At 47.8% G+C, this 12,012-nt stretch overlaps 1 protein-coding gene across 2 annotated transcripts in view; it reads right to left on the bottom strand.

The window, feature by feature from the left end:
• The window catches only part of Zw10 (Zeste-white 10), a 116,929-nt gene that overhangs the window by 39,399 nt on the left and 65,518 nt on the right, over positions 1 to 12,012 (bottom strand). For both annotated transcript variants that reach the window (XM_067092873.1, XM_067092881.1), the window contains one exon: positions 6,814 to 6,943. In XM_067092873.1, coding sequence (XP_066948974.1) covers positions 6,814 to 6,943 — 130 coding nt within the window. The remainder of the gene's footprint in view (positions 1 to 6,813; positions 6,944 to 12,012) is intronic.

Here is a 12,012-nt window from a genome sequence, read left to right as displayed (position 1 = left end):
GCCAACAACTTAGGCGAGATGCTACTCGTCCTTTTGAAGGAGCTGGGTAAGACAACACAACTTGCTGAGCAGCCATCACAGGGCCAAGGAAAAAAGGTTCCAAGGACCTGTGGGCAAGACCACAGGAAGACAAGAGTGTGGTCTATGAGACCACATCTTGCTTCAAGACTGACAGAAACTTATGGAATGCGAGGGATGGACCAAGCCATTGCCTTCATGAGTTCTCGGGTGAAAAGTACTGGTACTGTCATTGCCAGCTGCTGAGTACCTCCTTCAATTGCTTCACGAAGCCAGGAGAAAGATGTGTCCTTAGGCAATTCTTCCTTGGGAGAGATAGTGCTACCGAAAACGTCAACGACATCCAGGTTAGGAATGTCGAGCCTTTTCTGAAAGTACCATAGCTCCCTAATAGGACAAAGTAACGAATTATCTGGATCATCGACAAAAAATCCAAGGAGAAGGGGAGCAAGAAGGACTTGAACCCAACAATAGATGCCGATGGATTTGGAGTCCACTTACAACATCCGAGAATGGGTCTAGGTATTGATCCCCTTCACCTGTTCTTCCATCTTCTACGCCAAGGCTGGAGTGAGATGAGAGATGGTCCTAAGAGGGCACATCTCTATCTGACAACTCTCGTAAGGGGGCGTGCAGAGCACGGGACAGGAACCCTAAACGAGTCACATGCTACACAGGGAACAGTTCCCTGGGACAGCAAGACAGAAGAAGCTTCTCATCCGTACCTAAATCTCGAATGAGAAGAAGGCTACTTCAGATAGAGGACTAGGTCACAAGGGCCTATGTTCTTCACAAATGAAAGGGAGAGAAGCAACCCTTGGCAGAGAAGACGAAGAAGTCCAGACTTGAAGAGCGACTCTCACCCGAGAAGAAGTTCCGTCAACGACACCAACCAGCGAAGACACAGTCCCTGGGACAGTGTTGCAGAGGATTTCAAGAGATATCTAGCTATATCCGTTGCCGCTCAGTGAGAAAGCCTATGCTTGCAAGGAAAGTTGGAAGGTCTCCCAGTCCTGAACACACAGGGATGTACTGCCTGAAGAACCGCTTCTTCTGTAGCTGCTACAGGAGGTTGGGTCAAGCAGAATTCTTCTCAATTAACTGGAAGTAGAGCTATCAGATCGGGTGAAAGGCAAAGTCTTCCAGCATTTGTATGTAGCTCGGGGTGAGAAATGCTTGTGAACCCCTAGCGAAACAGACAAATATGGAGAGAAAAAGGTAGATATCGATTTTTCCCAAAAAGACAGCATGCCTCACCATAGCGGCCTCTGGGTCTGGTATGAAGGAGCGAGAAAACTACCAACATTGTTGTGCAGGGAGGCAACAGAAAAACAGTAGGGATCTCTCAGTTGAGCAGTCTCTTTGTGAATCTTTGTGAGGAAAAGAGTGAAGAGCACGTTCTATCCCGATCACTCAAACCCGAGGCCAAGCTCACCTACCAATATATCCGCACCGGGAATGTATCTGGCTAATTAAGCTATCGACTATGCTATAGAACACTCAAGTACCTACAAATGTCGACAGATGAAACAGGAGGAAAAAACGATTACCTCTAATTTGTCGACGAATGCCACTACTGTGGTTATGTTGTTCAATGAAACCACTGAGTGTCGCAAAACTCATCCTGAATTCTCGGAGGGTCAACAGGGTGCCTTGAGTCCAGGATGTTGATGAGAAGGTATTAATCATCTCGGTCACACACCTTCAAGACAGTCTTTACAGGTGTGCACCTATTCCTCAATTGGTGAATCCAGAAGTAGACACATGATGTGAGGGGAATATGCAAGCATATCCAAAGGTTCCTTCAATCAAGCATTAGCCTAACTCTTTCCTCATATTTCAAAGAGGAAAGAAGGATGGAGGGATGAAAGCAGACCTCCATTCTCCACAATGGGGAAGCTTCTGCAAGATTACAAGATACCAAGACGATTAGCTCTAGCCGGGCTGGCATTTCCAAAATCAGGAGCATGGGAGAGGAAGTGGGATGAAAGTTTGATGAAAAGAATTGCTGAGACCTAAGGGAAATAGATACTTCTCCTGAAGGAATCCATTCCCAGGTCTCGGCAATGTCGGTGCCAGCTCCAGAGGCTCGATGAGTATCATTTCATCCAGGCATCTGCAGTAGGAGAACTTCTTCCCGGTCGATACATGCAGTCCACGGTTATCAGTAGGGTTCCGTTTCTGAGGGTGTGATGATAACTGAAAATCGCTGCTAACTGATTTCGGCGCTTTTTCAGAGGCTATTGGTGCCGAAACCACCGAATTTTTGGTTATCGGCGCCTCTGTTAGGTATGTATCGGCACCAATACCCAATTATTGGCGCCGTTAAGCGGAAATCGGCGATTTTCAGCGTCAAAATTGTTGATTTTCGTCGCTAGACAAGCCCCATAAAACCGGATCGCTGTTAACCGGGGACTGCCTGTGCTTCTTTCTCTCTTCCTTTCCACCCTCCTCCCTTATGGAAAAGAGGGTGGAAAGAGACACAGTTAAGTGCACTTTCCCAGAAGGGAAGAAGAGGGCTATGTGTTCCGCGATCTTCTTCCGAAGCCTGGGACTTCTAGGAGCTGAGGGGGGCTGGCTTGAACTCAAGGCCGAGCCGAGATGACTAAGACCCAAAGGTCATGGCCACTGTCCAAAGGACAATGCAGTGTGCTGGTACAAACCTTGATTACTGCGGTATCTGGCAAATCTCTGAAAGAGAGATGCAGAACCAAGTAAAGGTTCATTCCTAAGGGTCGACCCAACTCGGGACTTACGAAACCGGACATCTGAATTAGGACAAAGTCCTTCTTCTTAGGAACAGCATTGCCCACAGATTGCCGTCTGGTAGATGAAGACCCACCCCCGGAAAGGACCAGTCTCCAGAAGGCAGGGTTCTTTCCAGGAATGGTCGTATCTGAGGAGAGAAAGCCTAAAAGTGAAGGTTCATGGATCCATCAGGAGACTGCCTGGAGGAAACCAGCAGGAGCCCTCCAAGATCGCCGCCTCTCGTTGCGAAGAGAATATCCTTCACGGCAAGGAGAAGCAGAGAGAGAACCCAGTCCAGGTGAAGCAGAGCCAGAACAACCTGCAGTCGGCAAGACCCTCCGAGGCAAGAAGAATTTGTATTCTGTCAAGGCAAGGGAGAAGCTTGGTGTCTCGACCTGAATGAACTCCTTCTCCGAAGAAAAGTGTTCATCTGGTCGAGAGCACTCTCACAAGAAAGGACCGCGGCAGCCCCCAAAACTCTCGGCCCCTCGGGAACTGCAATGGTTGCGAGTGAAGATTATTCATTGGGGGAACCGTGGTCCTGTCCTGGGATCCTTGCAGTGACGAATCGGCACGAAGTTCTCTGAAAAACGAGGGCGATCGCAACTTCAAGAGGAAGACCCTCACTGCTTCCGAAGCGTGAAACTCCTGTACCTCTCTCCTTGGAGGGAGACCTTGACAGATCCCAAGAAACCCTCCTCAGCTACCTGGTTGCACTACGAGACAATTGGGGGACCGACACCCAAAGCACGCCAGGCAGCTGAATTCCGAAGACAAATTTGTCGGAGCTCTCTCTGTCTGTCTCGTGCCTCTAGGAACAACCGAGAAGAAAAGAGAACAGGTGAGGAGAAAGAGTACCCCTACCTGTCCTGCCAGTTAAGACCAGCAAGAGAGGCAGACCGTGAGCGATAATCAACCGAAGGAGATTATAGCCACACGGGAAGAAGAGCGCTTGTGCCGTGGATAAGCATTTTCCTGGGAAGAGCAGACAGTTCACTCGAACAGAGCCGAGGACCCAATTCGGAAACACTCGCCGGGGCAGAGCCGAGCGATCATGCGAACACGATCCAGATTGGGTAGTATATGGTGGACTGGGAGGCACGTCGGGTGAGCCAAAGCCGAGATTGATTCGAACTGGACAGAGCAGAACTCGTCTGCCGTGAACACAATCGGAACTGGACAGAGCAGAACTGTGTCTGCTATCCTCTGCCGTGAACTAAGCAAAAGGATAGTTTCCAAGCAACTCAACACTCCTGGCGGGCAGTGCGGCCCACCTGGTGAAGAAGGTTTCAAGAGAGCTTTGATTCTGTGTCTGCAATCCTGCGCCCAAACCCTAAGGTTCAAGAAACAAAAGGATGAAACAGAACCAAGTCAACCAAAGCAGCTGGCGGGCAGTGAGCTCTTGCGGCTCCCACAAATGGCAAGTTTCCACTTTCTCTTGTCAGGAGAACAGCCAGCTCGTGATTCATAAGAGTCAGTCAACCTACGACTCCCAAAAATCAGAAGGGCCCTGTTTTCTGGTTTCCCTAAGAAATCAAAAAGAGCCAGGCACAGAACCAGTCTTAGACACAGATTTCTAAGACGAGGAACAAGTGTAGTGCTGGCAGGAAGAGGCTGAGCACTGGGTGCCTCGGCCCAAAATGCAAGACCTCCCAAACTGGAGAATGTACTCTTCAGTTCCTGCCGAGGCAGGAACAGCCAAAAGATAAACTTGTCTCCTATAAGAGTCAGTCCCAAAGAAGTTCCACAGGATCATCTTGAAATTAATTTCTTCCCTGCTTCTTCTGGTGTTCGGAACCTACAGGAACGAGACACCAGGCTGGGAAGAAATATGGCCCCAAAATGGCAGAATAATCACTAATTTGAAGGTTTTTTGATGCAAAACTGTAATAATGCTGGCAGGAAGAGCTGAACACCTGGGTGCCTTATGATTTTTCTCTTCGCACTTCTCCCAAACTGGGCCAGGAGAGTACTCTTCAGACCAGATCGGGATACTCGATGTTCCACAGAATCTTGAGCACTTGAAGCGGCTCGCGAATGAGCGCCCGAAGCAGCACCTGTCTTACAGGCAGGACCTCTAGGACTGGGAACGGGATCGCAAACCAAGGTCTGCACACCTGCGGTCCCGAAACACAAAACCCAGGGGTATGCAAATCGATTCCCTAACCCGAAGGTTGGGCAGAGCCAGCAAGATATCCACTGCCTCCTCAGAAGGAGGCAGTCCCTAGACGTCTAAGGACACCAAGGGGATAGAAGCAGCCTTCCCCTCCTTCAGCCGATGGAGGCCTATCTGGTTCCTAGGACCCCCTCGAACCTCGGGAGAGGAAGGGAAGAGGCAGCAGAAGACGAAATCGAAGATAAGTTGAAGAAGACAGGGCTACTTCCACAGGGTGACTTCCTTCACCTTCACTCCGACATCTTCTACAGGATGGTGGACACGAAATGTCGTAACCTCCAGGGCAGCTAGGCAGGATCACAATGGAAGCGGCCCAGGACACAACCACCAGGAGAAGCAGCAAGCACGATCAAGACAGCCAGTGCAGGAGCTACGGAAGCAGTTCGGGAGACAGGAGCTACAGCAACGGCCAGGAACGTCACATGAACATCACCAGCAGCGACAGGAATGATCAGGATGGCTGCGGCAGTAGACCAAGAAGAGCTGCCCAGAGACTGTCGTCAAGTCAACAGGAGCATGCCCAGAGACTGTCATCAAGTCAACAGGAGCATAACACAGGAAACGGCAGAAGCAGATGGACCACAGATACGCCAGAGGCAGTGCCACAGCATGCATGAAGGCCAGCAATGACAGCGATCAATCCACATCGGCGAAAACAGTCGGAATGATCCCGATGTGGAACTGTGTCATTCCAACCAGGTACTGTGGTCAGTCCCAAAGCAACACTGAATGAACGTCGGGACTCCTTCGTGCAGAGATATCCCAACTGAGATATCCAGCCACCTACTGCTGTGCCTACGAAACTCACTGTCAACCTGAAAGAAAAAGCAAAGAAAATTAGTAGAGGGAAACTCCTCTCACTCCGAGGGGAACTGCCGTACGCAGCAAGAGGAGGCCCCTGAGAAGAGGTCACCCCCGCCCCCCCCGTCGTGGTCTTCGCCCAACGAGCAAGCGAAGAGGGCGAAGGAGAGAGATCTCTACCGAAGGAGAGATAAGGAAGAACCTACAGGGAGAGAGATGGAAGGAGGAGAGGCTACCAAGGGTGCCATGGAAGAGAAACTTATCGGCGACGCCCGCAACCTTGGCCCCACCCCCCCCAACTCTCCATAGCACAGGCGGTGAAAACAACACTCAGCACAAGTAGAAAGGAAGTAGTCATGCCCTTGTACATGGAGGCGGGAGCCCAGGATGGGAATCGAACTCTTTATGTCCCCATCAATGTAGGGGAGCAAAGATATTATGTCCCAATCTAATATCTCCAAACGTACAAGGGAACGCCTTCAGTATCTAAATAAAGGGCTACTGGAAGAGAAGCATTACCACTCGGTTACGCCCCTCTAAATATGCCCTTGGCCATCAAACCCAAGACACAGACACAGGGGAACGACGGCTTATGCAAGGCTATCACAAATCATGGGATTGTGTTAATAAATATCAAACACGTAATATATACACAAAAATACGGAAAGATCCCACCAGGATAATAATGAGCTTAACAACAGTCAGGCAAAGAGATCCAAAAACATGTCTGCAACACATGACGCCGAAAGCAAACTGGAATGTTTACATCCAGGCAGGCAGGTATTCCCACCTACCTGACGGTAGTTACTGCCTAACCACCTTGTTCAAGAATTTAACGGCCGTGTCCAGCTTTGCCGTAAGTAATTCCTAACGTAAAGGACAGATCGTTTGTATATCGTGTCGGAACAAATCAGAATTCAGAAGATTACGATGTTCACTTTTGTTCCTAAATTAAGGACACATTTTCTGTTTAATAAAAAAAAAGGAAAAGCAAGCCACTAATTTATGACAGCAACAATATAACACAAAAAATATACTGACCATACAAAAAACCTTAAAAGCAGACTTACTTGTTGTAAAGTCATAAAAACTATTGCTGCAGGAACATTCCCCTTTTTACTGTCCTGCTGTATCACCTGAATAGAATATCCATCACTACGCTCTGTCATTTTGAGTTCAGCATGACAATTGATGATTGGCCTGCAATAACAAGCAAAATTTAAAACAGATTTACTCCAGATATAAAACCCCACTATTCAAGCTCATTACTCAACACCGAGAACTGAATAGTTGCTTAAACTAGCGAGGTAACTGCTAGTGGCAATCAGACTTTGCCCAATTATAAGGTTTTCTATGAAACACTTCCACTTTTGGAACAGGGAAGTTACAATAGAAATTATCATTACTTATTAGAAAAAAAAGGCCTTTCATAGTGGATTGTCTTAATACTAGATACAGCAAAGTAGTTGTCTTTTTTGTCTATCATACTATATCTATTTTCCAAAGGTATGGGAAAAACTGAGAATGTAATTTTGTCGAGAGGAAATATACTCTTTCCACACTTTCCTAAGTCATACCATTAACTGATGTGATTTATTTTTCAAAATAATAAGGAATTGTATTTTAAATGTTAAGATACTAGACTTTGCCACTACACGTGGACTAAGAAAATAACCCTCCAAACCTCCGCACTAAGCAAATACCACCTCAGCTAAATAAACGCACCCTAGACAGTAGACTTAGCCGCTACACGCTATGAGGCAAATCGAACATCTCTTAAGTAAAGGAAGTAAACATTGAGATGGACTTCCAAATAGCTGCCTCCAGAATAGGAGGTACTGAATAATTCCTTAGAAAGGAAGATGAAGTGGACATACTCTGAATACTGTGCGGTTGGGGAAATACAGAGCTGAAGACAACGAAGAACAACCCTGAGAAGCCTGTGAAATCACCTCCCTCCGAAAGTAACCAATCACATTCTTTGATAGCAGACGGGAAGGATTCCATGGTGAGACAAGAAGTGTATGCGGAAGCGGACAGAGTTTCCCAACCTTTGATAAATAGACTTTAATGCTCGCACTGGACATAAAGATATCTCTGCTGGATCGCCGGTAACGAACACTTGCAGATAAAGAACTTTAAATGAATGAGGCAGAGTTTTAACCTCCGACTCTGTCTTCGCCACAAATTCCGGAGGACAGACAAATACGTATCATTTCTCACACAGGAACCCAACCTAGAAACTGCCTGAAGCTTGCCCAACCCTCTAGCTGAAGCTAAAGCTGTAAGAAAAAGCAACTTCTTAGTCAGTGTCTTAATGTTATAGCTTCAATGGGTTCAAAGGCAGGGGAACGCAAAAAAAATATTGAAGTACTTACACCAAGTCCCACAGAGGGGCCCGAGTCGGCAAGACAGGATGTTCAATCTTAAAAAGAACGTAATAAATCATTGATTATCTTACTACTAGAGTTTTCAGGAAGGTGGAAACTGATTGTACCGCTAATCGTTGAGCGGTGGTCAGCAACAGCCCAATACGAAGGACCCTTGATTTTCCGAAGGAATAAAAGAAAATCAGCTATTTTGGCTATGGAAGGTCTAGAGATGGAATGACCTTCCTTATGACACTAACTTCTAAACCTTGTCTAGCTGAACCTGGTAAGGCTTACGGGTTGACTTTCTCAAGATAAAAGAAAGCTGTCTAGACACAGCTTAGGGAGTCCGGACTGTCTAGCGGCTCTCTCTACAGTCGCCCTGCAACTAGGTACAGCACGCGAGGGTTTGGATAATAATGGTGAGAATGCGGTCATCTGAGAAGTAGTTTCGCATGGGTAGGGACATCAGAACTTCCGTAAGGAGCTCTAGGAGTTCCGGAAACTAAGCGTGTTATGGCGAGCAGGGAGCTATTAGAGTCATAGACGTCTTGACACTCTCCCGCAATTTCCTTATTACCTGATGAATGAGACCGGATGGAGGAAAGGCATACACCTGCATGTGACTCCAATTTGTAATGTCACATTAGTGCCTGTCGACATGGGGACCATCATTTGTGAGAAATAAACTGGAAGATGATTTAATCACATTGTGAATAAGTCCATAGTTGCTGGCCACTTCCGGAGAACCTGACATATTACTTCCAGAGCCAAAGTCCACTCTCCCCCCCAATACCTAACGGGGGCAATAGCAAATCAGCCAGTGCGTTGAGGCTCCCCAATATAAATTGGGGAGGAGGAGACACTTTTCATTCTTCGCACCCTCTCACGACTCTGTGCTACAGTATTGAGTTCTGTTGAGCCTGTCCCCCGCCCCCAGAGTTCTTCAGATACGACACGGCAATTACGCTGTTGCTAAACATAGCCACTACTCTGTTGCGCACTAGGACTGAAAACAACTCAGGGCCTTCTTACAGCCTTGATTTCCCAAAGATTTATTGACTCCTCTCGTTCCAGAATCCCCCCGGAGGCCCAAGGCCTGGGTTTCCTCCAAGATTGTTCCCCAACCTTGATCTGAGGCATCTGTGTACAAATAAAAGTCGGGAAGAGGGGAGTCTATAGACCTTCCCGGTGTCAGATGCACTTCTGACCACCACAGACGATCCAACAGGCAAGAATCGCTCCCGACTATAACTGGGTTCTCGTTGCAGAAGTCCCAGTGATTCCTGAGACATACCTGAAGAGAGCGCATCTGGAGATGAGACCCTGGAATTAAAAGAGAGACAGAATTCTCCCTAAGAGGCTTCTCCAAGTTGGTACCGGCCATTCCCTGCTGAAAAGGAACCCTTCTACCTGCTGAAGGACCAACTGGATCCTCTCCAGGGTTGGGAAAACCCTCAAAGGAAGAGAGAGAATCCTCCTACCTGAATAAGTTAAAAATTCCACAAGAACTCCCTCGCTCTTACTAGCTCCTCTAGAGAGGAGGCAAGGATCAACCGATTGTCTAGATACCTCACCACTCTGTACCCTCGACGATGCATAATTGCCGACACCGGAGACATGAGTTAGAAGCAACCACGTTCGTCATACTGGCTACATCATCATCCTTGAACAAGAATTAGCTAAGGCTAAGGTGTTCCAAGAAATCGCTCTTATGAACGTCCGGATACTGAGGGGGGAAGATGACCAAGATAGAAATTTCGACTTTTCTGCTCCAAACGTCGTAGACGAAGCCAAAGCATTCGCCTGGTGAGCCAGACCCCTCAAGATAAATTTATTAGGCTGCAAACAGCCACAGATCCAAAGGGATATAGCCGTCACTCTTTTAGAACCCCATTACAGTAAACCTGACAGCATCCAGAGAGAGTGCACAAGAGCCTCAGTCTGATTGTGCAATACATCCTCCAAGCACCTGCTTCCCTAAGAGAAGTTCCTACGAGCCCAGACGACGCTGGAGACTTAGACAGGATTGTCTCGACCGATTCGTTGAATGGCAACCTAACACCTGCTGAAGGGTTACCTCGAACTGCGCAAATTGTCTTACGCGGAGAGGGAAGAGAAGAGTCCTGTCTATTAGAAGCCACTACCGACGCTAAACGACCATCCGCCTCCTCCAACGCCTGTCTAACCTGATCGAACCAAACCAGCCAACACGAAAGAGGCAGGAGCTGGCTTAGTGGCATAAAAAGCCTCAAAAAAAAAAAAAAAGAAAGACTGAATTGACTAAATCGGTCAAGAGGACATTCTAAGTCCGTCAGAATCTCCTGCACCTCCGGATAAGAATCCTGTTCCGTAATGTCCGAATGGCCTAAGACCGACAAAGGAGGAGGCACTGAACGAAGCCTAAACAAGGATGAAGAGTCCACAAGTGGACCACCTTAACCAGAATGCTGCGCACCCAGACCTAATCGGGTACCCAGAGCTGAATCTGCATAGTTGAACCTGCCGGGAAGAAGAGAAGGCTGAACCGAGAAAAAAATCTGGAGCCGATTCCCCATTGTTACCAAGGGGAAGACAAGTGACAGTAGCCAAACCTACATTGCTAAACCCTGGGGAAGGATGTGCAAACAAAACCGCTTGCGGAGGGATGGAAGAAGATGAAGAAGAAGGAGGGAGAATGAAAGAGGTAGAAGCTACCCTCCGAGTTACCACCGTGGAAAATGCAGGTGATGAAAACCGCGGACCGCTCGAAGAAGGTACCACAAGCCCTGCCAAAACCATGGAGCGCAAACCCAAACTGGAAGCGACTGGCAAACCCTGTGAAATACCTGATACTACCGGAACAGCCGCCTGAAGCGGAAGCAAGGGGTTGCACATACCCAAAGGGATGGAACATGATACGCCTGCAGCCCAATTCTGCCAGAACTGCATTTTCACCTGTCCGGAAGCTCCTCCTACCGGAGAAGACTGTACTGAGGAAGGAATGGCAGGAGGTAGAGGAATGGCAGACGCATAAAAAAAAGTTACCTGAGAGGAGGAAAGCCAAAGTCAAAGGAGGAGGGAAAACGGGAGATGCGGAAGCTGCAGGAAAGATCGGAGCAGAAGAAGACGAGACCAAAGAGGAGACTGAAAAAGGAGCAACAGAGAATGTGGGAGCAAAAGATGAATGAAAGGACAGAAGGTACACCGAATCCGGCCCCCCTCAATAATCCTGAAACATATCTGACATGAATTCTGGACACTACTGTGTCACATACTCTCTAATATTAGGGAAACCATTAGAAAAATAACCTCTCACTATAGGTCTGTACCCGTCGAAAGACCCAGCAAATCTGCCTTATATTCCGCCACATCTAATTGCAGGTCCCGCAAACTACTTTTAGAAGCCGAAAGGACACACCAGAATCCACCTTACTAGATGGAGGAGTAGAAAACACATACAAGGGGTAAACTATAGTAGGAGATTCAGAAACAGTTGGGAGCGAGTTAGGAGCAAAAGCAGAAGGATTCTGCACCACCGGAACTGAAACATTGACTTGAAACTGAGCCAGACCGAAAAGAAACGATGAAGGCGAAACTCTTGCCAGAGCACAAAAGCCACTCGAACCCGAAACCGGAACCCGTCCAGGAAAACAACTCTGCACCCTTACTACCTTCTCCTCACTACCTAACCCAGACCTATCCTCCTTTATCACACCTAGATCTTGATCCTGACTAACATTATCAACATTAAATTTATCAATACTACAAGGGGGTTGGGGAGGGGGGAATCCTTCACTGCCTGCTCGGTGCCGAGGGGGCCAGCAGACCCTACCCTCTCGGAGGCTTGGGGTTCTGCCATTACCCTCAGCACCCTTTAGGGCTGGTTCTGGAACAGGCAGGGGAGCTGAAAAGGAAGAA

This window comes from Macrobrachium rosenbergii, chromosome 4 (assembly GCF_040412425.1).
Source record: "Macrobrachium rosenbergii isolate ZJJX-2024 chromosome 4, ASM4041242v1, whole genome shotgun sequence".
Lineage (NCBI taxonomy): Eukaryota > Metazoa > Arthropoda > Malacostraca > Decapoda > Palaemonidae > Macrobrachium > Macrobrachium rosenbergii.
Note: the sequence above shows the minus strand (reverse complement) of the source record. Positions and strands in the feature narration are given on the sequence as shown.